At 41.1% G+C, this 26,722-nt stretch overlaps 1 protein-coding gene across 2 annotated transcripts in view; it reads right to left on the bottom strand.

Moving 5' to 3' along the window:
- The window catches only part of CRYBG1 (crystallin beta-gamma domain containing 1), a 186,666-nt gene that overhangs the window by 23,277 nt on the left and 136,667 nt on the right, over positions 1-26,722 (bottom strand). For both annotated transcript variants that reach the window (XM_023254207.2, XM_023254209.2), the window contains 7 exons: positions 19,893-22,233; positions 16,799-16,846; positions 16,595-16,713; positions 14,745-14,910; positions 11,566-11,705; positions 4,127-4,253; positions 123-158 (listed from right to left, as the gene is read on the bottom strand). In XM_023254207.2, coding sequence (XP_023109975.2) covers positions 123-158; positions 4,127-4,253; positions 11,566-11,705; positions 14,745-14,910; positions 16,595-16,713; positions 16,799-16,846; positions 19,893-22,233 — 2,977 coding nt within the window. The remainder of the gene's footprint in view (positions 1-122; positions 159-4,126; positions 4,254-11,565; positions 11,706-14,744; positions 14,911-16,594; positions 16,714-16,798; positions 16,847-19,892; positions 22,234-26,722) is intronic.

Below are 26,722 nucleotides of genomic sequence, written 5' to 3'. Positions count from 1 at the left end.
GTAAGCTGGGACAACTTCCTTTAGCTGCGGTTATGTTTATGGAGGCGGATGTGTAAAACCACACAAGCATCACCTTCATAGAGATGGAATGGGAATAAAATGTAAAACACGTATATTTTTACCTTTGGATCTGTAGGGAATTCGACTTTACGTCCACCCTGAAAAGAAAAATAATACAGTAAGAAGACCGGTTTTTCATTGATAGATTACCATATATTACCCATGGTAGTTTATGGTAAGCCATGGAACCTCTCAGTGTGAGTGCATCTGGTTTAATTTATGTTGCGACAGTTCTGATGTCACCAACCATGCAGATGAAGAATGAGGAAGACAGTGTAGAGCAGAGGTGGTCTATAAGCTTAATCTGTGAGTTAGGTTATGTTTTTGTTATACCAATAAGCTGTGTTTGTTTGTTTGTAATTCAGAAAATGTCTCATAAAAATAGATATTTCTCATTTCTCTTAAAAAGCAGTCCTGGGGCGCCTGGGTGGTTTGGTTGGCTAAAGCATCTGACTCTTGATTTTAGCTCAGGTCAAGGTCTCACAGTTTGTGAGATTGGGCCCCCGCTTGGGATTCTCTCCCTTTTCTCAAAACAAACAAACAAACAAACAAACAAACAAACAAAAAAAGATTGGGGCACCTGGGTGGCTCAGTCAGTTGAGCATCTGACTTCGGCTCAGGTCCTGATCTCAGTTTGTGGGTTCAAGCCCTGCATTGGGCTCTGTGCTAACAGTTCAGAGCCTGGAGCCTGCTTTGGATTCTGTGTCTCCCTCGCTCTCTGCCCCTCCCCCGCTTACACTCTCTTTCTCTCTCAAAAATAAATAAAACATTTTTAAAAAGTTAAAAAAATAAAATAAAGATCAAGAATCTTGGAAAATGAAGGAAAAAAAAAAAAAAAAAAAAAAGCAGTCCTAAGACCTGACATGTCTGGACGCAAATTCTCATAGGCAGCAACCCTCACCTTGTGCACTTACTAATAATTCTCCACTGGGCTTTTCCTCTAGCCAGGACTTGAGCCTGGTTTGTCTGTCTCTACCACTCATCTCAGCTCAACTCCCAGCCACCCTCACTCATGTCTAGTTGCTGCCTGGCCCCTGGAGGCGTTTGATTTTGCAACCCATGGCTTACAAAACTGTTGAGTTCACACAAGTTCACAACAGGCTCTGCAGGACTCTTGAAATAATTAGGTGAACTGCAGATAGAATTTAAAATAGCCCAAAGGACGGGTCTGAGGGGAGTTGTTATACTTTTATAATAAACAGTTGTTGTAAGTAACCAAAAACTCATTAAAAATAAGCCACAGGAAAAGGTATTACACAGAAATAACAAACAGGGTAGGGAGTAAAATCAGCAGCAGGAAAGTCAGGAGAATATTTTCCATGAATATAGAACAGCTTTGTTTGTATTTATTTTTTAAGTTTTTATTTATTTTGAAAGAGAGTGGTGGAGGGGCACAGAATGCAAGAGAGACAGAGAGACAGAATATGAATGAATGAATCCCAAGCAGGGATCCTGCACTGTCAGTACAGAGCCCAATGCATGGCTTGAACTCACAAACCATGAGATCATGACCTGAGTCCAAGTCAGACACTTAATCGACTGAGCCACCCAGGCGCCCCTAGGACAGCTTTTTTGAAAGTGCAGCGAAAGATGCTCAAATGCACCAAACGAACTGTAATTTTAAAGGAATGTTGCTGATTTTATCACCAAACCAGAGCTTAAACAACCTAGTGCAGTAAGTAGTCCCTCGTTATCTGCATTTTCACTTTGCACAGTTACCCGCTGTCAATCGAGGTTTTAGAAGCAGATGATCTGTGGGGAATAAGCTTAGGAACTCCCGGAGCGTGCACTGATGGGTTAACAAGGCATAAAGAATTAGAAAGCCATAGGATGAACACACCCAAGTTTGAGTACACAAGATTAGGTAAACGGGGCAAAAGCCCCCAGTATAGGACAAAGGTATAGGAATAGGAAATCTCAGGATGAAAACATCCAAGATGAGGTAAACAAGATTAGGTATTCAGGGTGGAAATGCCCCCTAACTTGGTACAATAGCAGAAAGCTGCTTTGCAGGAAGGCAGGACCAAATTAGGTAAACAGGTAAATAGGGCTATAGACTGCTGTGGGGTGAAGTCGCCCAGAGAGGAACTAATTAGCAAAAGAAAGGCACCTTGTTGACCCTGAGGTAGCAGATTCTGTCTTTCTGGCCCCTTAGGCCAGTTTAGGTAAACAGAGGTGGGGCCTCACTTGTGCTGTCAATAACCTTCTGCCCAACCACGGCCAGGATTTTGTTTGGTATTGACCCAAACCCCCAACAGGGCATATCTTCAAACCCCCTTTCCCTCCTGCCCACGAGTTAATGTTCACGATTTCATTGTTTCTTTGTGCACGTCCATCACCATGTTTGTAAGCCTTCTGATCCTAATAAAAACGGAGTAAGGACCCATACTCAGGGCTCTTGTCGTCTCCCAGACATTAGCCTCTCTTGCATTTTTAATCCTGCGTTCTGCTTTCTTGCTGTACAAGAAAGAACTCCAGACCCAGAATCTACGGCCATGATCCTCCTCCTGACATACTGTGTCACAATGCCACCTACGTCACTCATCTCACTTCATCTCATCCATCACACAGGCATTGCCTCATTGTGCCTTGTCACCAGAAGGGCCGTCATAGTACAATAAGATATTTTGAGAGAGAGACCACACTCTCTCTCTCTGCAACCTTTGTTGCAGTATATTATTATACTTGTTCTACTTTATTATTAGTTACTGTTAATAATATTAGTTAAATTAGTTACTGTGCCTCATTTATAAATTATAATTTATATTTATGTTATAAATTATATGTATAAATTATATAAATTATAATTTACAAGTTAAACTTTATCATATACACATAGGAAAAAGACATAGTTTATATAGGGTCTGGTACTATCCAAGGTTTCAGGCATCCACCGGGGGTCTTGGAAAGTATCCCCTGTGGATAAGGGGGGAGGGGGAAATACCCTAAGCACCCTCTTCAAAAGTATCTCTTTCTAATGCCATAAACTTCACAGTTTTGTAAATTATTTAAAACAGCCTTCAAAGCCTGGGACAATTCTTTCATATCTTCACGAAACTAAACTTTGTTCTTTGAAAGTGAATTTTACAAACAAATCATTTATAATGTAAAAGCATCTATAATTCAAATGAGTTTTGCACGGAGACCAACAAACATGAGGTGATTAAACCACAGGTTTTGGCAGGAGGGGTAAAATTAACATAAAAATGATCTTCATTGGCTTCCTAATTTGTTTCAAACTGACTCAAGACAGCTGCAAATTGCAGCTGCAAAACCTTGTTCATAAGGAGAGCCTCACTCCTGTGGGTAGTTGGGGAGTGCCTACTGCCGATGAGCACACACCGTGCTTGACATGGGGACAAGACAGGTGCAGCCTGGATCCTCCCAAGGCTTAGAGTCTAGCCGAAGAGACCAAAAGAACAAGACAAATACAGGGGGAGGCCGGAGGAAGCACAGGCTCCTTTCTAAGGCAGATGCTTGGAACATTGGACAATGTTCAGACATCCAGCCCCAGGGCCCCCAAAGCTGCCACCCAGCCTAGCCTCTGGTGGCTACAATGGGGGTGGTCCCCAACATGCCCTGCCCTCCCCCAGTTCTGCCCTGGCTCACGCAGAGCATCCTGACATCTCCACTGGACACCTTCCTGCTTGGTTGTTAAGAGCCAACTTGATTTAGCACAAAGGTCTCCTAATTATCCCCCTTCTCTGTCACATCACCCACAAGTTGGACTTCATCTGTCCTTCCTGTTTTTCCACAAACGTTTGATCCTACATTTTCTTCACTTCTGAAACCTACCCTGGGCTGAAGCCTTGTACACACGCCCGCGGCTCTGCACGGCTGAGAATGCCTTGAAGGCAAAGAACATGGGCTTAGCCACATTTTTTTTTCATCTACAGCGACCAGCAGGTTATCCTTTCTATTATTTCTATCGAGCAATAGGTTCCCTCTACTATAGATTTGTGTTTTTAAAAGTCTGTTTATTGCTTCAAAGTCACAGCCTGTGAACCATCAATGTCAGGCTGACAAAAAAATCACGGACTCCAAGAACCTTTTGTTAGATTTTTACCATTTTCAGAGGCCGCATGGATCCAATGTATGCTTCTTCTGTATCCCAGAAGGATAAGTCGGGGTACTCGCCAGGTTCCAGGATAAAAGGCACACCCTGAAATCCAGGGTCTTCATAAATCAGCCACCTAAGCAAGTATCAAGGAGGAAAAGAGAGGACTTGTCATTTGTTTCAGTGGCACACAGGACCCCACCGAGAAGAAGGGAAAGAACAGGACGATGCATATATCCGGACCATGTACAGTTCCACTCAGATACGAGAGCAACGTTAGATTCAAGGAGGAGTATGCCGTTAAATGCGCCTGTCCTTGATCTTTTACTGGTCTCCTGGTGGTTTTGTCCACTTATTTTAATTTATATTATGAATTGCTTCAGTGCAGATCTGTATCACTTCAAGTAATAAAAGTAGTGATTTTGTAACACTGTATGTATTTAGAGGGGCCCAACATAGGAATCCCAAGCTTTGTTTTAAAAGGCAACATCTCAGGGCGCCTGGGTGGCTCAGTCGGGTGAGTGTCCGACTTCGGCTCAGGGCATGATCTCAGGGTTTGTGGGTTCGAGCCCCGCATCGGGCTGTGTGCTGACAGCTCAGAGCCTGGAGCCTACTTCGGATTCTGTCTCCCTCTCTCTCTCTGCCCCTCTCCCACTCGTTCTGTCTCTCTGTCTAAAAAAATAAATAAAACATCTAAAATAAAAAATATAAAATAAAAGGCAACATCTCATTTGTAACCAAAGAATCGGATGTCCCACCTACTCATTTGTCACAGTGCCCCAAACTAACAACAGGTAACATCTACCTAGAGCTTGCAAGAAATGCCACCTGGAATATCATCCAATCCGTACAACAATGCCGTGACGAAGGAACACTCCTGTCCCCATTTTACAGAAGAGGTGAAGGAAACTGTCCAGGGCCACACAGCTGCAAGTATCAGATGCAGGGCTGATCCAAGCCAGGCTCCTAGTCATTTTTTGGTAGCACTTTTTCTCATTCCAGAAAGTGCACATAATTCATGCGTTTTACAAGGACTCAGGATCATCACTGTGAGCAGGACAGTGCACGGTGGTACCCTGGGGGCTTTGAAGGTCTGTAAGCCTGCTTGTTCCCAGGCCCAACAGCTTTTTGAGTTCTTGAATCTGATTTTTATGGCTTGTCAATACCACACCCTCTTATCAGGCTTGTCAGCTGTCACTTCTGCTGCGGTCAGGGAAGAAGCAGCCCCACCCTCCCCTAATGTGCTAGAAACCAGGAAACCAGGAAACCAGAAAACCATGCCTGTTAGCACTGCCCCTAAAGGCTGTGCAGTCTTAACACTTTCCTAGTCCCTGGGAGGGTTCTGGGAAGATGACATAGTAGAGAAGTGACTTTTACCTAAGAGAGTTATTAATACGCCCCCTTTATACACAAATACAGAACTCTTGGTGACCACTTATCCTCTCCTAATCTTTATTAGTCTCACTAAAAGAGTCCTAGCTGGGGTATTCCAGGTACCCCAGAACACCATACCGAGGAGAAAATGGCTGCAAATAAAATCTTTTACCAGCAAAATGGGCCTCATTCACCCTCTTTGCTTTCTTCTGGCCCAAGGCACATTTTTTTTTTTATTTTTTTTTTCAACGTTTTTTATTTATTTTTGGGACAGAGAGAGACAGAGCATGAACGGGGCAGGGGCAGAGAGAGAGGGAGACACAGAATCGGAAACAGGCTCCAGGCTCTGAGCCATCAGCCCAGAGCCCGACGCGGGGCTCGAACTCACGGACCGCGAGATCGTGACCTGGCTGAAGTCGGACGCTTAACCGACTGCGCCACCCAGGCGCCCCCCAAGGCACATTTTAGATGACGGGTTTTGTTAAAGATTCCCTTGGATAAATCAGTAACTTCTCTAGACTCACTAATCATACAGGGATTTACAATCAAAATCCTACTGAAGACCTGTCAATACACACACACACACACACACACACACACACACACACACACACACACATGTTGACAGACTGAGTGGTGTATGTGTGGGGATGAAAACTAATCCACATTGTTAGAAGTCAGGATGGTAGTTATACTGGGGGTATGTTCTAGAAATCCACAAATACTGGTTCTATTTCTTGATCTACATGATGTTTATACTTTGAAAATTCACTCAGGTTATACACTTATGATTTATTGTGCATTTTTTGGTACAAATCTTGTTACATATACATCAATAAAAAATTAAGAGGAAAAAAGGCTTATCTTTTAAAAAATTAGCACTGCAAGGACCCTAACCCATAAGAAAGCAGAGGCTAAGACTGGGGTCCTTTACAGCCTCCTACATTTGAAGCATGACAGGTAAGGATGCATTACATATTTTTTAGAGCTCAAACCTCACACATGCACACCACACACTGATTTCATGCCCTAACTAAATAATGGTGGTTCATCAGAAATGTTGCTATTAGGCTAATGACTCCTCCCGACTGAATGGTGGAATTTTCTGTAAACTCCATGGATGGCTCACAAACAAGTGATGGTGAGATCCTAAAATACTGCTGACCACAGTACCCTTTCACGAAGCCTTTCCTTCTGTAGTTGGAGTGAGGGGTTTTATTCATCTGATACTAAACATTTCACTTTTCTTGAAGCATGTGATTTAGTTACATAATATGTATAGAAGGAAGGTAATTTTGGGTAAAGGGGAATTTGTAAGAAAAAAAAAAACTGAACACAAACTGATACACTTGAAAAGACTTCCTCATTGAGCACGAAGGGCCTGTTAAGACACTTAAACCCACACTTATGAATGTTGGGCAGACTCTGAAATCTGAAAACTCATACACAGAGCATGATTCATTTTTCCTAAATTCTATTCCAACAAGATACGTTATTCATGAGGCCATCGGGAGAGGGGGAAACTATCTTCAGGCAGTGTCAGTGTTATTTCAGTTTCTAAAGGCACTCTTGTTTTCCCATGTACTTAAGTAATGAGCTTTTACCTACATTATGAACAAGCAGTATAACTCTGAAGTAGGAGCTTTTTAAAAAACCATAAATGTTATTATGTCAACAATATCCATTTGTATGTTTACAATGACTATGTATATATTGATTAAAAACATGTAATTATTCTTTTATAAATACCCTTTAAAAAAATACCCTTTAGCCACACAAGAAAAATAGGTCTTCTCAGGGCACCTGGGTGGCTCAGATGGTTGAACATCCAACTTTGGCTCAGGTCATGATCTCCCAGTTCATGGGTTTGAGTTCCGTGTTGGGCTCTGTGCTGACAGCTCAGAGCCTGGAGCCTGCTTCAGAGTCTGTGTCCCCCTCTCTTTCTGCCCCACCCCTGCTCACACTCTCTGTCTCTCTCAAAAATAAATAAACATTAGAAAATTTTAACAATTAAAAAAATTGGTCTTCTCTTGCTCACCTTTTTTTTTTTTTTAAAGTTTATTTATTTTGAGAGAGAGAGAAAGAGAGAGAGAGAGAGAGAGAAAATCTTAAGCAGGCTCCATGCTCAGCATGGACCCCGACACAGGGCTTGATCCCCTGAACTGTGAGGTCATGACCTGACCGGAAATCAAGAATTGGATGCTTAATCGACTGAGCCACCCAGGCACTGGCTTGTTCACTTATCCTTAAGCCAAAAAACAGTATTTCCATCCAGATCCTAAGTCTTATCTCCAGACATGGCTACACATGAACGTTGGCTATTTACAGAAACCAACTGGAAACTCAAAAGATTAAATATGAATGTGCCGTATTTGAGATTTTTCTAAAGAGGGTGAGCTATGGCTCTCAAAGGGAAAAAGGTCCCTTTACAGTCGAGAGTTGTAGGAGGCACCAACCTAACCAGACAAACAAACTCAGCATCATTAATGGGAAGCTGGGTAGCACCGCCTCCTTTTGTGAGGTAACAGGCAGATGTGGCACCACCTTTGTGAAGGACCCTTTCCGAATCCGCATGTGACCATACCTCTAGACCCAACCCCTACTATGCAGAAAACTCAGACAATACAGCAACAAGTCAAATGATTCGAGGAAACGCTCAGAGACGAAACCAGATTGTGGCATATTCTCTGTGACAGCAGACCTAAATATTGCAGGGACTGATACTATAGGGTAAAACTGTAAAATGAGGGTATGAGAAAAACGCAAAATTCCAGAGCGAGGTTACGTGTATGGAGGAGTCAGGCGGATGGGACCAAGGCTGGGGACGGTGAGTGGACGCCATGCTAGGTCGGTGGTAGGCACACAGGAATCGGTCTTATTATCAGGCTTCATAATTCACACATATATATCTTCTTCTGTATATAGCACATATTTCATAGTAAAATTCATCAAAGAATATCTGGCCGTTAAAAACTGTCTCTTGAGTTCAGAACAGCAGCATTTTAGTGCCAGTTATGCTAAAAATTAACCCTAAATTTGAGGAAATGACTAAAGCCAGTCTTCCTTAGTTAAACAAGGAAACAAAGAGCATTGTGGAATACATGCTCTTTATGCTCCTGATAAAGTTCCAAAATTCTTTATTAGAAATATACCCCCTCAAGAGAAATGTACCCCCTGCCAAGAAGATATACCCTCACCTCTGGGAGGATGGGTACTAGCATTAGCCAGGTATTAAAACAAAGGTTTAAAAACAAATTCTACTCAACAGAATCTGAAAGAAGATTTTAGAAATTATTCAATTTTCCAGGTAAGAATTTGGCAAGCAAAACCCTTACTTTGTGTAGGTGTAGAAGAGTTTAACCCACAGTCAATAGGTTCTGGGATAAATCTCCTAATGGAATCTAAGGAGACACATCTCTTACGTCAGTTCAGGGGACCAGTGCACCAACAGAAGCAAAATGAGCTCAGGTACTTATTATCAGTTGAATTCTCCCAACCCATCAAGACTCCCCTTGGAGATCTATAAAAGTACTAATGACCCGTTCCCAAAGCCAGCCAACCAAGTTCAACGACCCCAACTTTGAACTGACATCCAAAGTAGCTTTCTATTATCCTAATGGCAATAGAAATGAACAGCCAGAAAAAAAGAGGTCTGTCCCCACACAAGCCATCATAAACTGGACGCTACGGCAGGTTTGGGACTCCCCCTCTGTGAGACAAGTTAAACTTACTGTGAAGTAAGAGACATTACTTAGATGTAGCTCATTATGCTTCAACAGAGCCCAAGCCTGAGTCATGAAACTGTCCAGACACAGAGATTAAAATATTATGGCAGACGCCTATTTCATTCTTTTCTAAGGAAAGTGGTTGCTCTCAATTTCACACTAATACTTTGAGAAAAAAAGATCTACAGATCTCTTTGATGTAGGAAAAAAATTAAAGGCAGCGAAGATGAAGACCTTTTCTTTTGTTTAGCTTCCTCCTTTTCTTCCCAACCACTAAATATAAACAAGCCCAAGGCTCAGATGGCTTCTCTACTCCCTTTGAGATCTAGCCAGTGCACGACTGAAGTACCTTCTCTGTGCTGAGGACTCTTGAATTTCTATCTCCAGCCTCCCTCTGGAACCCCAGTCCCCTGTATCCAGTCACCTTCCTGTCCTCTTACTTGGATGTACAGTTGGCACGACCAGCTTCACCTCTTTACAACCGAACTCCTGTTTTCTCCATCCCAGTAAATGCTGGCGTCCCAAAGCCTAGATATTTCTCAGCCCCTCACACCCCACATACAATCTGTCTGTAAATGCTGACAGTTCTACCATGAAAATGTATCCAGAATCTGACCACTTCTCACCAGCACTAAGCCACCAAAACCTCTTGCCTATATAATTGCAACTGCCTCCTAATTGGTTTCTTTGTTTCCACTCGTCTCTATTTCTTTTTTTTCATTTGAGAGAGAGAGAGAGAGAGAGAGAGAGAGGAAGAAAGAGCACTAGCGTGCATGCATGAGAGGGTAGGGGCAGAGACAGAGGGAGAGAAAGAATTTTAAGCAGTCTCTGCACTGAGCACAAAGCCTGACAGAACTCGATCTCATGATCCTGAGATCGTGACCTGAGCCGAAATCAAGAGTTGGGATGCTTAACTGACTGAGCCACCCAGGTGCCCTCCACTCTTGCCTCTTTACAGTTTATTTTCTACATAGTGGCTAGAGTGAGCTTTCTAAAGAACAAGTTAGATCAAAATGATCACCATGTCACTTGGAGTAATCTAAAATCCCTCCCCAAACCAGACAGGACATGAGGCCTCTCTCCCATCCCAGTCCTCCTAGCTCACTCGTCTCCAGCCACCTTGACCCCCTAAGTAGTTCCCCAAACACACCCAGCAGGGCTTCGCAATGGCTTCCGGCCTGGGACACGCCCCCAGAGCCTCCCCTCTCAGACATCCCAAGGGCTGACTCCATCCCTTCCTTAAAATGTCACCAGAGACCTTTCCCGACCGACCATCCTTCTAAAACAGCATTACTGCTGTTCCTCGGATTCGTGTTTCTTGTAGTATTTCCTATCTGACCCGTTACACAGGTATTGTTTTTTGCATATGCCATTGACGAAAACTTTTGAGCCTTCTCCGAATATACGAATATTTATAAATTATATATGTTATCACTGAATATATTATGAATAAAAAACATACATAACAATAAAATCTTAAAAGGAGGAGATTTTAAATGAAATGCAGGGCACCTGGGTGGCTTGGCTGGTTGACCATCTGACTCTTGATTTCGGCTCAGGTCATGAGCTCACAGATCGTGGGTTTGAACCCCGTGTCCACTAATAGTGCAGAGCCTGCTTGGGATTCTCTCTCTCCTTCTCTCTCTGTCCCTCCCCTGCTTGCTTTCTCTCTCTCAAAAATAAAATAACATCAAAAAATGAATGCATGAAAGAAATATAGAGAAGCTTCAGCGTGTTTTCTTGCATCTCAGTGGATGTCTTTCCCATGCCCTGGGCTGTTTGTTCCACTTCAGAGACCACGACACTCGATACTCGGGACTGCCGCCTGCACTTTCTGTCCTAATTCCCCCCATCTGAGATATTCCCCACTTCCTTCAAAACACTCTTGCAGTTTCCTGCAATTTGTGAAACCAACCTCGTAAGGGCTCTGGACAGCATTGTGTGAAAATGTTCAAGGAAGTCAAGTACCATGTGTGTTGGCCTTGGAGGGCCTCCTGAAGTATCAGGAACACATGCTTTGAATTACCTCCTTTGAATTACCATGAAGGCAAAATCTGTTACACAGCTCGGAATGAATCAGGTTCCTCTGTGATAAGGAAATCCCAACATTAAAAACGCAGTTTTTTCCTCCCCTGCACTTCCTCCAAGAAATCGTTATTGTTTAGAAGAGAGCTGAACCATAGTGACATAGGTACAAAAGCAGCAGAATTTTATGTGCCATCTGGAAAAAAAACCCTTTTAGTCGATCATTACTTCACAGGACAACAAATCAGAGAGTAACTTAAGTCCTTCCAGTAGTACACTCACAAAAAAGCTTCATTAAAATTGCATCTGAAATAAAATACTCACGTGCCCCAGTGTACTTTAATGGAACAGGTCTTCTGCATGATACCGAACCCCTGCATCTCTTCAGTGTCGTCAAAGTAGGAATTTAGGAGTCCTAACCCTTCTGGTTCAGTAAATAAGTCAATCTGACTAACTCTGTAATCCTGAAGGAAGAAAAAGAAGTGCATGTATATGATAATAATTACAGCATGTACTTTACAATAAATAAGCTCGTTATTTTTTTTAAATAATTAAAATAAACTTTAAATATACACATACATTTCACAGAGCACCTACCATTTATCCCTCCCCTGTTTTCACCCATGACTTAATAATATGTGGTCTTTTGGGGCAGCCATGTTGCTTTGGCCATATACCTCAGCAAAGATCCCCATAAATGTTCTGGAACATATTTATTCCTCTCATCCTCACTGAAAACACTGTTTGGCTTTCCTTGGTGACAGGAGTTTTAGTTGCTCTCCTCAGAAGTGACCATCCAACTCCAGAGGCTCTAGAGTCCATAGAGGAGCTGCATTTGGAGCCTTCCTCAACTGCCATTTTGTGCCTATGAACAAACCCCTTATGGTAACTCTCCTTGACTATGATCAAAGCTCTACGATGGTGGTTTGGTCTAAGTTGTTAAAGCAAAGGTACACATTTATGACTGTGGTCACTGTTCCATGTCCTGCCCAGCAAACATACTTCAAAAAGCCTCTCCTGGCTGAGTGCCTAAGTGCTAATCAAACATTTATTGAACTCTAATCTTGCTGAGCTAGGTGAACTGAGATACAGAAGAAATGACACTTAGGTTGGCTCAGGGGAGGCTCTTTTAAACATAACCAAAAGGAACAAATTTAATGCACTAAAAAGGTGACCCTCTTAACTATGTAGTGACTTATGTTCATGTTTAAGCAACCACAGTCCGTTGGAAAAAAAAAAAATCGTAACGTATCAGGAGTCATAAGTGTCCCTACCCTTTAGCATGACACCATTCAGAAAAATTCACCCTAATTAAATGAATCAGAAATTTATAAATGATTAAATGCACAAAAATGTTCATACAGCATAATTTAAAAGAGTAAAAAACTAAAAACAACCAATTCCCACAAAAAGAAGGTAAAATAAATGATGGTACATCATTTCATGGAAACCTCAAACCATATAATAAGTAACACGAAAAGCATTAAGTGCATTAAGTTGGCTCTTACCAGGCAAGATAGGAGGTGCCTCTTTACCAATATGTTTCACTGCCTTTATTTACCCTCCGGCTCTGGAGAGCACCTGAACCCTCACCCACCAGATTCTGACACCGTTGCACCTCACTAAGAGAGGTCACCAAAGGGAGTGTGATCTTCAGGAAAATTATATATAGAGAGAAAAAGGATTGCCAACCACAGTTTTAAGTGAAAAAAGGAAAACAGCACTGTACCTGTATCATGATTATAACTACAGAAAACGGAATTGCCCAAGATGGAGCAGGGAATTTAGAATAATTATGAGAAAATATCTCATGGTGGTGGGATTGGGGTGATAGGTTGAAACATTGCTTTATTACCAGTATTATTTGAGCAATAAATAAAAAGGGCATAAATAAATAAATTATCCCATGACTATAACATTTTATTTTTAATTTTTAAGAATATTTATTTTTGAGAGAGACAGAATGTGAGCGGGGGAGGGGCAGAGAGAAAGGGAAACGCAGAATCCGAAGCGGTTCCAGGCTCTGAGCTATCAGCACAAAGTGGGGCTCGAACTCACAAACTGTGCGATCATGACCTGAGCAGAAGTCAGACGGCTCAACTGACTGAGCCACCCAGGCTCCCCTGTCTATCACATTTTAAAATGGGGTTCCTCAATGTTTTAAGGTTTATCACATTACATACTTAAAACTATTAGAAGATAAATCACTTAGAATACCAATGATCATTGAAGTCACTCAGAAATGTTGATTTAAGAAACAAGTGATATTTTCCTCTGCCAAAAGCTGTTACTCATTCTTACTCATTCTCATTTTGTAACATTCCTTATCTCCCGACTGCACCCTAATGCCCATCTGTTACACAAATGGGGTTTTAATTTTCCACTTGGAAGATACCATTAACTACATTTTTAAAGGCAAAGAATCATCAAATTCCAACAGCCACAAAGACAGACAGATACAACTTCCTCATCAACAGATAAGGAACCAAGACATTTTACCCAGTCCCTAAAGTGACTTTAAGTACCCACATGGAATCCCAGAGTTGAACTATCAACTGAATTATTTGGGGATTATTTATTTTTCCAAAATAAAATTCCTGTAAGCTACTCAAGGTAATCAGAACTCACACAGCAACTGGGGCACCTGGGTCGCTCACTCAGTTAAGCATCTGACTTCGGCTCAGGTCATGATCTCAAGGTTTGTGAGTTCGATCCCTGTGTGGGGCTCTGTGCTGACAGCTCAGAGTCTGGAGCCTGCTTCGGATTCTGTGTCTCCCTCTCTCTCTGCTCCTCCCCCACTCACGCTTTCTCTCTCTCAAAAATAAATAAGCATTAAAAAATAACAATAAAAAAAATAACTCACACAGCAACCAAAACACTAAGTAAAAGAAAAACTTACTCATATAGAATTCATCAAAATCAGGTTATTAAGTAAAATACATATGGAGATGGGGATGGGGGACAGGAGTAAGAAATCAATCTTCCAAATTCATCATGAAAAAAAAAAAAGACTAATCAATTAGAATGTTTCTTCTAATTCATTTCAAGTGTACAAATGTATGGAAAATATATCCATGGAGCACCAATCAACTGTTTTTCCCATTCACTTATGTCATAAAGTGAATTTTTCTCTCAAAGTAAGTATCATCCTTGGCATTCAATAAATATTTGCTGAATCAGGGGCGCCTGGGTTGCTGAGTCGGTTAAACATCTGTTAACCGGTTCAGGTCGGTTTAGCTCAGATCATGACCGCATGGTTCGTGAGTTTGAGCCCCGTGTCGGTCTCTGTCCTGACAGCTCAGAGCCTGGAGCCTGCTTTGGATTCTGTGTCTCCCTCTCTCTCTGCTCCTCCCCCACTCACGTCTATCTCTCAAAAATGAATAAACAAAAGAAAGAAAGAAAGAAAGAAAGAAAGAAAGAAAGAAAGAAAGAAAGAAAGAAAGAAAGAAAGAAAGAAAGAAAGAAAGACTGAATCAGTGGATTCTGGTTTTCCCATAACCTACCTGGACTACATGTCTGAGTGAACCAATCACCACAGGCTTAGCAGACTCTGCCTCCTCGTTTCCTTCCAAAGTATCTTCCATACACCAGAGACCAGAGAGTTCCAATTCTCCTTCTTCTAAGGGAATGGAGTGCCCTTCAAAATTTGGTTTCTCATACAAAATCCAACTAAGAGTAAAACACAGCAAGACTATTAGCTACACTTGATGAGGTTTTGATAACTCAAATATTCTAGCTAATAGCCTCTCCCCCCATCCACCCTGCTCTTCTCTCCCTCTCCTCCCCTTCTCTTCTCTCTCTTACAATATACACCGCAGCCAATTATTATATATATTTTGTGGAAATTCTCCGGCAGTTAAGATGTATAAACTCTCCCTAAAACTAAACTTATTGGGCATAATTAAGCCTCTGATAATCGAAAAACCATATCAGGATCTAAAAGAACTTTTGACTGTCGATACGAACATTGTAGAGCCACTAATGTGCTACAGAATTGTCAGGTAGTGAACAGTTGTAAATGGTACTACATCAGATAAATGGACTTTAATTATAATGCTTTTTTCTCCTTATACATGTAGAAGATATTGCTCTTAGAGGGATTTTTACTTATATTTTAGAACCATATCAATGGGTATATTGATATAAAGTAATATATGTTAATGGAAAGCATTTTAAAATTCTCCTTCCAAACAACAAACATCCAAACACTAAGGAAAATCTCATTTAATATAGGACAGTGCTGCTCTTAGATGCTTACACTTTTAAAAGAGAAGCCAACAAAAGTTGGGGAAAAAAAAGCACTAGCATATTAAAAATAAAATTGATAGAAAATTTGTCTTTAGCCGTATTTTTAGTCGTCAAATTTAAGAACAACAGCTAATTGTAGTTTTGTAATGAATGCGTTGAATATATAGAAAAAATATTAAAATATTTAAAACCTAACAGGAAAGATGTTGCATATTTAATCAAAGAGAAAACAAACAAAAACCCTAACTAGTTTTTTAGACCACAATTGTCTAAAGCCCAACCACATTTCAAAAAAGTTTATAGATAGGTACCAAAGATAAGTATTTATGCCAGATAAGTGATTTATTAAAAATGTCTTTTCTTAATTCAACTTCCTGTGTATTTCCTAGAAGCCATCAAGCTGGTAAATAATTTTTTTACCAGTTCCTTTAATCAAAACCACCTGTTGCTGAAAAGTTGAAAAATAAATTTTAGGTTAGTCATCCAAAATGTCTTTTCTTATAGGATATTTAATATTCTACCCACATGACTACTGAAGTTCTTACCAATGTCTCTGAAAATTCATAAACCAGAAGTGTTAGTGTGGACTCTGATGTGTATTAGTCCCAGCAGTGTGAAATGAAGATATATGGGAAAAGAAAGCTGTACATAAATAAGGCATCACCTCTATAAATCAGAAACGTGGTTAAAAACTATAATATCTTAGGGGCACCAGGGTGGCTCAGTCGGTTAAGCGTCCAATTTCAGCTTAGGTCATGATCTCACAGTTGGTGAGTTCAAGCCCCCCATTGGGCTCTGTGCTGACAGCTCAGAGCCTGGAGCCTGCTTCGGATTCTGTGTCTCCCTTTCTCTCTGCCCCTCCCTGGCTTGTGCTCTGTCTCTCTCTGTCTCTCAAAAATAAATAAATGTAAAAATAAAAAATAAATAAAAAATATTTAAAAACCGTAATTTCTTACATATGAATTTCCTTTACTACGAAGACTAGTATTTTCTGCCCTTTACATTGCTAAAGGCATAATTTTAAATGAGTACTGAAGACCAAAAAGGTAATTAAAAATGTAAAACACAAACCCTCTAAGTCAGGAACCCAAAGTGCCCTTCTTACCATCCTCTGACGACCTTGACGATTACCACCGAAGAGAGGCTCCAAGAGCTACAATCCTCAATGTCACCGAAAACTTCAATGCACTCCTCAGAGACATCTGGGTCCCTGTAGATCACTACCTATAAGAAAAGGAGAGTGGCAGCACAGGATTGGACGTTATCAGACTAAAATAAAATCTAGGCTAGAAACGGAACATCGTCTTACCTTTCCAGGCCGGGGGTTGATTTTATTAGGAACACTTCCTCTAAGTGTCTGTAATCAGATGAACAAAAACACAAGAAATTAAACTTTGTGTAAAAGTCTTCAGAGTTTCTCCACCCATGATCCTTTAAGATCATATTTTTGCCTCACAATTTATCAGTTTTGAAACAGTCCACCTTGATCTGTGCCAAAGCTGTACTGAAGTGCTCTTTGAGTCTACACTATTAAATTAAGAGATCTTTTTCTCCTCTAACTGAATGTGCCATTTAACTTTCTCATTTAAACAGGTAGAATATTTCTACCAATTTAGAAAATTCAGGGCCCAAGAGCCAGACCTTATAGCAGTCCACAGAATAAGAATTCAGCTAAGAAATTATAATTCAGATGATCTCTGTACAATCTCAAGAGAAATTATAAAGTATTAATTATGTATCTAGAAGAAGCTGCATCAGTTTTAAGTGTTTATATACTTACTTATCCGAATCTACAAATACTGTCTTTTCACAGTAACATCTTATCACATAACAAGTATTAGTCTACATAAAAGGGGGTTTATGGTATATACCACAAAGTATATTACACACAGTATACTGAATCCTCCCTTTTTGATGGACAAAATACATTTTTTATGACTCTAAAATTAATCATTTTCAAGACGAGCTGACAAGACCAGTAAAACCAGAAATGCATAATAAAAATAGTAATTACACATGAAAAAATATTATAAAACATGAACTACTTTCAATGCTGACCAGGATGCTTATTTTAAGGACTGCCTTTGATCTGATCACTCTTGCACCACGGCACAGAAAAGCATGCCAAAGACCACAAGAAGGCCTCAGGAGAGCATTATTAGAAATCCAAACAGCATATACTTATTTATATATACACATTAGAGGTAGATAAGCTGAAGACAAAGCCTGAAATTTAAAACAAAATTCAGGTAAGACAATAAAGACAGAATAGTTATAGAATAAACAAAGCCCAAGACCTACGGAAAAACAAAAAATAAAATTTTTTAATCATAAAAAGACCTAGAGAAAGTATAAAGCACTTTGTCGGCTTCTCCTTTTTACTTGATTTGGCGTGATTTTTCAAGAGATTCCAGAGGGAAACTGTGTATTCTGTTGTCAGACTCACCAGACTGCTGTCAAATAAGAGAAGTGATCAAAGAATGATTAAAAAGAGAAAATAAGGCTGGAATGAATGGGAAGTAGACCAGTGGAAATTTTGCTCTTGAGAGAAACACTCAAAAATCTTATGATTTCTGAGGGCTATGTGCTGATTCAATTTTGTTTGTTTACAGCAGTGGTTCTCAAAGCGTGGTCCCAGGGCCCTTGAAGGATCCCCAAAAACCTTTCAGGAAGTCACTGAGGTCAAAAGTGTTCTCATATTATGAGAACACTTCTTATTAAGAAGGGGGGATTTTCCTTTTCAGTCTCTTTCTCTCACAAGAGCATGGTAGAATTTTCCGATGGTCCAGGACATGTGATGGCATAACTTCTCTGATGCCTTAATAGAAGGTGCTTGTGTGTTCTCATGACTTAAACTTTTCTTAGTATTAATTTCTTTTCTTTTTTTTTTTTTAAATATTATCGTCAATTTGGCTAAAATACAGTATAAACGGTGTGCTCCTGGTTTGGAGGTAGATTCCTGTGATTCATCGTCCACACACAACATCCAGTGCTCATCCCAACAAGTGCCCTCTTCAATGCTCATCACCCATTTTCCCCTCTCCCCTATGCACCCCCCCCATTAACCCTTAGGTTGTTCTCTGTATTTAAGAGTCTGTATTTAAGGTTTGCCTCCCTCTCTGTTTGAAACTATTTCTTCCCCTTCCCTTCCCCTATGGTCTTCTGTTAAGTTTCTCAACTTCTATATATGAGTGAAAACATATCTGTCTCTCTCCGACTTATTTCACTCAGCATAATACCCTCCCAGTTCCACCACGTTGCTGCAAATGGCAGGATTTAATTTCTAATGTAATAAATTCCAATAAGCAGAACCCATATGAACAAAAGCTCTTCGGTGTCCTCAACAATTTTTAAATAGGAAAGTGTCCTGAGACCAAAAAGTTTGCAAATTTTTGAAAAGAGGGATCTGAACTTCCACGGGATGCCCAACCGTACATTTTGAAAGAGCTTACAAAATTATATTCTATGACAGGCTCGAGCCGAAGGCCACGCAGCAAACAGAAACGTGCCGTACTCCCTGTAAAATGAGGAAGGGGGCACAGGATCGGAATTGACTGGCTGTGTGAGGCGGCCGGAACAGAGGTCTGCTCCAGTTTTGGGGCTAGCACAGCTGCCCTCTGGAACTTACATTCTGCCTTCCTCATCCATGGTCTTCCCTCCACTTGAGCATTAAGTGAGGTAACAGAAAGACACATTCGCACCAAAAACTCAGTAAAGAAAACAAGTTCTGGAAATCAGGTAAAGGAAGATGGAGAAATCATAATTGTTCCTCAAAATCCTGTTCTGCTGCCCTCTCTATCACATTGAGGGAAAGATTCAGTGCAGACCAAAAGCCTTTATGCTTCCACACCTCTGTAGGAAAAAATGTTTCCCTGATGAAACTTCCAAATAAAGAGAATTAGTTCCTGGATTATATGGGATAATCATCTATTGCTACTTATGGGAAGAAAGAGTGAATCTTACATCACAAGAGAAGGGATTAGGAAGATTTCTTGGTGGGGGCTTTTTTCAATAAATGAAACAGCTTTACAAATATTCAAAATTCTAAGTACGACACGGAGCGTTTTTGCGCAGAACCAGGTAAGAGAGAACATCTGGTCTGTCTCTGGACTCTCAAGGTACCTTACCTACACCTTTCAGAATACAACATATAAATTCATTAGCTTTAAAATATTTGTAGCTCATTTTTCCTGCTACACTACTAAGACCTTGAAGACAGAATCTAAGTACCCTTCTTCCTCCCTAGCAGTCTCTTCTACACATAGTAGGTTTTCAATGTGATAAATGAACAGCAAACTCTCATTCACACGCATACCCATTTGAAAGAACACGAATGGCTTGTCATCTCTCTCTCCTCTCATTTCATAAACACCCCCAATAAATGGTAATATGTTGCTACTTACGGTTGGATCTGATAATGACATTGCAGAAAAAGACATGCTTGGGTCAAACCGGCCAGATTTGAAAAGACCCATCAAGTCTGTGTCGCTATTTCCATAGTTTGGCAAGTTTGACTTAAGAACACTTTCGACATGATTATTAGCTTTTTCCAGATCATCGCTGTTCTTCAGTTTAGAAAATTCAGAAAATTTCATTTCTGGCAAGTGTGGATTGCTTCGTGAGCCCAGATCTTCGTTGGCTTCCTCTTTTGGCAGGTATTTCTCCATGTAGCCTGGACTTTTCAAACCCAAAGGAGACGGATTTGTGGTATTGAAGTTGAAGACCTTTACGCTGTTGGCTGGAAGGTTTGGCTGTTCTTTGTCTGAACCGCAGGGCGGGGCACCCTCGGCCCCGGGCTGCAACGGCAAAGACCGAGAAAGAGAACTGTTCTGAGAAGCACCGAAAGATGTGGTCATAGTACTGACTGATGTCACAGAGGGAGAAAAGATTTTGTCGTGTGGTAAAGAAGATAACATGCTTGAGAAGAGTGTACTTTTTTCTAGCCTAGATCTCTTAACGCCCCCATTTGTAATCTCTTTGTTCTCTTTGTCATTTGTTTCTGGAGTCAGCAGAGGTTCGTCTTTCCCATTAGTGTGAGCGTACAAGGACTTGAAGAGAATACTCTGCTCGGTGGATGTACGTTTGGGCCTCAGTTTGGATTTTGTGTCAAGGTTCTGCATCAGCTGTAAGGCCGGTGACATTTCTGGCTGGTTTTCCCTTTTCTTCCCCAAACCAAAGGTAAACACGTTGGGATCTAACACCTTTTCCAAATTGTCCTCGTGAATAGGAGGCATGACAAAGTGAGGGGCAGGAGAGTTTGGCACCCTGGACTTCTTTTTCTTCTGAGGCACACAGACCGTGCTGTCCATCTTTTTGATAATTTCAGTGAATTTTTCCATATCGGAAGAAGAATCAAATACACTATCATCGCTACCAGCAGAAATGTTCAAAAGACTGGCAGGGCTGTCCTGGCCATTCACAACATTCCGATGTGGACTTTGAGGAGCTTCTGAAGGATTTCGGTCACCGGAGGAGCCGACGGGGCTGGATTCAGTCTTCGGGGCTCTTCTGTCGCCCTGACTTTGAGCCTGGATAGGCAGAGTTTTCTCTGGTTCTGGCGGCATAACTTGTGGGCCAGATTTCGCTGCGTGTTCCTCTTTGCAGTGAGTGTGTTTGGGTGATGTGCTCTCGTTGCCCGGAACTTCCTCTTTCTGGGGAGCACAGCTTGCAACAGAAACCACTTCAAGTTCATCGTTGTGACAACTTGGCAACTGTGCTTCTCTAACCGCAGAGATCTCTGAGAGGACCTGGGGGCCTACATCCTGGGTGTTCTCCACGGGGAGCATGAAGGATCGGACCTGGACAAGGACCTTGGACGGACCCTCGGTGCCCACGGCTCCCGGGCTGTGCTCTGTGGACAAAGGAGGGCTTGCTTCTCCTCCTTCTCCTGCAAGTTTGGAGGGGGGCACGTTCTCATCATTCTTTTGTGACACGGGCAGAACACACCCATTATGGTTTTCTGACACTTTTAGATCAGTGCATGGAAAATTGCTCGTGGGAGCTTCAACACATGTGTCTTTGGGTGCAGGCTGTGAAAGAGAAGGCCCGTTAGATGACTCAGCTGGGGGCTGTGAGTCAGAAAACGTATCCTGGGGCTTTGGTCCGGCTGTTGGAGGGGACTCTTTGGTATCAAGAAGGGCGGGAATGTCTTCTGCTGGATCAGTCATATTTTTGAGTACAAGTCTTTTGCTGTCTGCAGGCTTTGAGTCATCCTCTCCTAAGAGCTTGTGGTCCTTTACAGGAATCAGAGCAGTAACCACTGCTTCGGAAGGGCAGCCAGCATCTGTTTGCACATCTGCTCTATCACCTTGGGTAAGCGGACAACCAAGAGCTTGACCCTCGGCGGGCTCGCCTTCTGATCCTCCTGCACGGGGGCTCCCGGCTGCTGGTGCAATCTCCTCTTCAGTAACTTTGGATTCTGCAGAGGTTTCCTTCACCCGCATACCATTCTGGTGACTACTTGGCATTACTTTCTTTTCGGATTGCTCCATTTCCTTGGCTTTTTTGGCTAAGTTCAGCTTCGCCCTCCCGACAAATGTTTTATTAGAGGCAGGAGTGTTCCTTGTGCCTCGAACGTCAGCATGTCTTGGACTACTGTTTGCCCGTTTGTTTTCAAACAAGGAGATTTTGTTGGCAGTGTTTCCTTTATGAACTGGCTGGCTAAATGGATTATGCTCATTTCCCAAGCTGTCAGGATTCTTAGGGGTTTTAAGATTTAGTTCCACATGTTTGGGCTTGGCAGGGCTGCAAAAATAAAGCAGGAAGATAAAGTTATTGGCCTAGTTTTAAAAAGTGAACATACCAATTTATTCCAAAACCAACATCTTTCTGGTATAGAACATTCGTTTTTTTCATGAGACTATTTTTTTTAATGCTTATTTAATTTTGAGACACAGAGAAATAGAGCACGAGTGGGGGAGGGGCAGAGAGACAGAGACACAGAATCTGAAGCAGGCTCCAGGTTCTGAGCTGTCAGCACAGAGGCCGATGCGGGCCTCGAACTCACAAACCGTGAGATCATGACCTGAGCTGAAGTTGGACGCTTAACCAACTGAGCCACCCAGGTGCCCCTCATGAGACTTTTTTTTAAATTATTATTATTATTTTTTTAATCTCATGAGACTATTTTTAAACAATCCTAAAGACTCTATCAACTATTTTTATTTTTTTAAAGTTTATTTTTGAGAGAGACAGAGACAGTGTGAGTTGGGGAGGGGCAGAGAGAGAGGGAGAGTGAGAATCCCAAGCAGGCTCTGCACTGTCAGCACAGAGCCCAACGTAGAGCTTGAACTCAAGAACCATGAGATCACGACCTGAACCGAAACCAAGAGTCAGAGGCTTAACTGTCTGAGCCACCCAGGTGCCTCACACTATCAACTATTTTTAACAGATGTTTTGCTTCTATATGATTTAACTAAGTAAGTCTGGAGGTAGGAGGTTAGCAAGTTTATCAAGTACCTAGTATGTGAGCACAGTGCTCAACACTAGAGTCTGAAGACATCTTAGGGCCTGAAGAACATTAGCATGAATTTAAATATTTAATGTACTCCCTTATTTTAAATATGTAAATGATTTTTACATATCATTGTAAACATCAGTTGAATATTTTCATTTCATCATAACTTTTTTTTTTTTAATTTTTTTTCAATGTTTATTTTATTTTTGGGAAAGAGAGAGACAGAGCATGAACGGGGGAGGGGCAGAGAGAGAGGGAGACACTGAATCGGAAACAGGCTCCAGGCTCCAAGCCATCAGCCCAGAGCCTGACGCGAGGCTTGAACCCACGGACCGTGAGATCGTGACCTGGCTGAAGTCAGACGCCCAACCGACTGCGCCACCCAGGCGCCCCTCATCATAACTTTTTAAACATTATTTCACAAAGCTAGATTATAAAATATTTATCTATTATTTACCTCTTTGGATATTTTATTCCCTCCATCTTCCTTCATGTAACTTTATTCTGATTATGTAAGTGTGTTCACTACAGAACGTTTGGAAAATATAAAAATGAAAAATCACTCACAATCCTACCACTCAATCTCCCTGTTAACATTTTAGTATAATTCAGAATCTGTATGTATAGTAAAATATTTTTTAACAGAATTGGGATGATTCTGTCCACAGAGCTTCAGATCTCATCTTTCAGAAAAAGATTAATCTTATATTTCACATTTTTAACACTTTTTAAGTTACTAAAAATTTTGAAAAGTTTTTTATAAGTCTACATAAAAGTTTCATCATATAGATGTACCACAATTTACTTTCATTACTCAATTGTTGGTTTTGTCATCATTTTTTGGGCAAAGGGAGTTTCCCCTTGCTCTATAAACTATTACTTTTCTTGGTTGTAATTACCCTCTCGTGGAAATCAAAAATCTTTGAATGTACATACTGTCTTCTTTCTGAGAAACAACATGTTCTCTGTATGACATTAGCCAGCTCTGGTCCTAGCTCTTAACACTAATTATCTGTGTGAGCTTGGTCACGTTAACTCACTGGACTGGCTACCTTCTCTATCTGCAAAGCACAAACGAACTAGATAGTTTAGAACAGAGTTCCTCCCTGCACCCCACACACCCCAAGTTATGGCTGAAGGAATTCTTGGAGTTCTCTTCAACGGCTACGGTAGGGACCATAGAGACTGATGAAAGGGGCTGCTGGCCAGCCTCACTCCTTTCAACCAGAATCATTTCTACCTATCTGCTTCATACAGCACTTTTATATAAGCTTTCCTAGAAAAATGGACTCCAAAGCTAAAAACAAAAAAATGTCTAAACCACGGGTCTCGTGGTTTATAAAACGACGAGATACTAACCACTAACAATCACTGACACAACTTGAGAAACACTGTGCTTGCCTAATGTACAATTTTATACATTCTCTTTTAAGACGAGGAAATTAAAGCCTAGAGAAGGTAGGTATTTTGCCAGAAGTCACACAGCTAGTGAGTGACAGGGTCATAATTTGAAACCAGGTGTTCTGGTTTCAGATGCCATGCTCCTGACCACTCAACTCCTCTGCTTCCCCAGACCTCAGGGACCAAATCTGGTCCTTCCCAGCTTTACCTATTCAAGAAGTTAATGAATTATCACGAGATCTATAAAATTAAGCCATCATATTTTGGAGGCCACCTTGATAATGGGAATACAAAGTAGAGAAGCACTGAAATCTCATGGTGCCTCCACATGGATTCACTGGCCTTCAGGAAGGAGGAGCCTTTTGAAGGAACAGGCAGTAGGACTTTGGGAGAGATTCCTTATCCTTTGGGACAAAATGAGAAGACTGAGGGGCGCCTATGTGGCTCAATCAGTTAAGCATCTGACTTTTCATTTTGGCTCAGGTCATGACCTCATGTCAGGCTCTGAGCCGCTGACAATGCGGAGCCTGCTTGGGATTCTCTGTCTCCCTCTCTCTCTGCCCTCCACCCCCCCCCCCCCCCCCCCCGTCCCCTCTCAAAAATAAATAAATAAACATTACAAAAAAAAAAGAGAAGACTTGAGAAGTTCTTCCCAAATACAGCATTAAGAATTTAGGCTTTATTTTTAGGAATTTTATTTAAATACTAAATTTGATATATTCTTTTAGGCATTGCTTTCCCCTATATCTATCTCCATAAGATAGCCAGGCTCCCTCATGGTGGGCCCAGATCTTAAATTGAAAAGGAAAATTAACTTATAAGCACTGCCTCGAAGATTAAACTCTAAAGCCAGTGGATTAGAAAAGCAGAGTTTACAGATGCCACCAGTTAGTGAGGGATGTTCACATACCAGGAAATAGACATTAAAAAAATTCTCACAAATCAGCTCAAGGAACAGTCAAACATCAAAGTAGATCTTGTGATGTAAATGGAAAATGCTGCAGGTTAGACAACTAACTACCTTAAGGACAGGAAACACATCTACATATTAAAGATTTACACCAAGATCAAAATATATTTTACAACCAAACTTTCTGTGCTATTAAGTTCTGCTACCACGAGTCACTACAATTAACCTAGCTCAAACTGATTAAAAGGAAGGCTTCTGTAATTCATGTTGTAATGCCTTTATTATAACGTGAGAGGGGAAAATCTGGTGTCTAAAAGCTGTGGCTAGCAGAGGAAAATTCTCCATATTCTAAACATACCACTGTTAAGAATCACAACATTTAACACTTGGTAGAGACTTGAAGATGCAAATTTTCTAAAAGCATCAAGAAACATGCTGCTGCATAGTCATCTTTCAGGGAATATAAAATAATTTTAACACCTCAGATGCAAATTGTTTTTAAAAATAATCTGAGTAACATTTCTTCTTGAAATACAATCAGAGGGAAAAAAATCCATCAAAGAGAAAAAAAACTAGAAGGAATTAATTTCCCATTTCAATAGTTTGTCGATTCACCAAGTGCAATGCCCTGTGGAAAACACAAATAAGCCAAATGCCTGACAAAGGGAAAGTTTTAGGTAGAAAACAATCTGCGTGGAGAAAAAGACATGTGGTTTAGTTCTTGTACAGTAAACGTCACTTTTATAAGAGTTTCATTATAAGATCTGTGAGTTTCATTATAAGATCGCTTCCCAGGTTTGTTTACTCCTGAGCAGTGTAACATTTCTGGTTTTTCCACTGGTGTTTTCTGATTGGAAGACCAGTAAGGGTAAGAAACAGCTACACACACAGCAACTCTTCTCAGGCTCACCCTTAGGAGGTCTGAATGCCCGTCACACTGGCCTTCTACAAATAATTGGCATCATTCACTCTGGTTATTTCTCTGACACAGCCATTACAGAATAAATAGCTGACTTTATCAAAGGTCTCCAGGGTGGCAGCTGGTGAGGTAGCTCAAATTACTCATTAAGCAGGTTGTCCCTCAAGTGTTTACCAAACAGACCTCCTACTCTAAAGCTTATGTATCCAACAGTTCAAATAGAATGAAACCCATTCGGTTTAAGCATCAAAATGCTGTGAAAACACAAGCTCTTTTAATAAATGTGTAAATGCAGGAAAAACTTGAGGAGTTTAGATGTTTATTTTTCACAGGTGCGAACTGGGAGGTGAGGAAGTGAGAGTATGGCAAGGGGAGAATCTTGAGTTCTAAAAAGAGCCCTCCCTACCCCATCCACCTATACAAACCACATTTAGCATCAAGGCGCAACAAGCCCATCTCCAGAAAGCCAAGAGTGATTTCTTCGGGCTTTATACCTCCCCAGCCTTCACAGCCGGCACCCCACTTCGCAGTTCCAACAGCTATCACC

Source organism: Felis catus, chromosome B2 (genome assembly GCF_018350175.1).
Source record: "Felis catus isolate Fca126 chromosome B2, F.catus_Fca126_mat1.0, whole genome shotgun sequence".
NCBI classification, from domain to species: Eukaryota; Metazoa; Chordata; class Mammalia; order Carnivora; family Felidae; genus Felis; species Felis catus.
The sequence above is the reverse complement of the archived record's forward strand: the minus strand, read 5'-3'. Positions and strand labels throughout refer to the sequence as shown.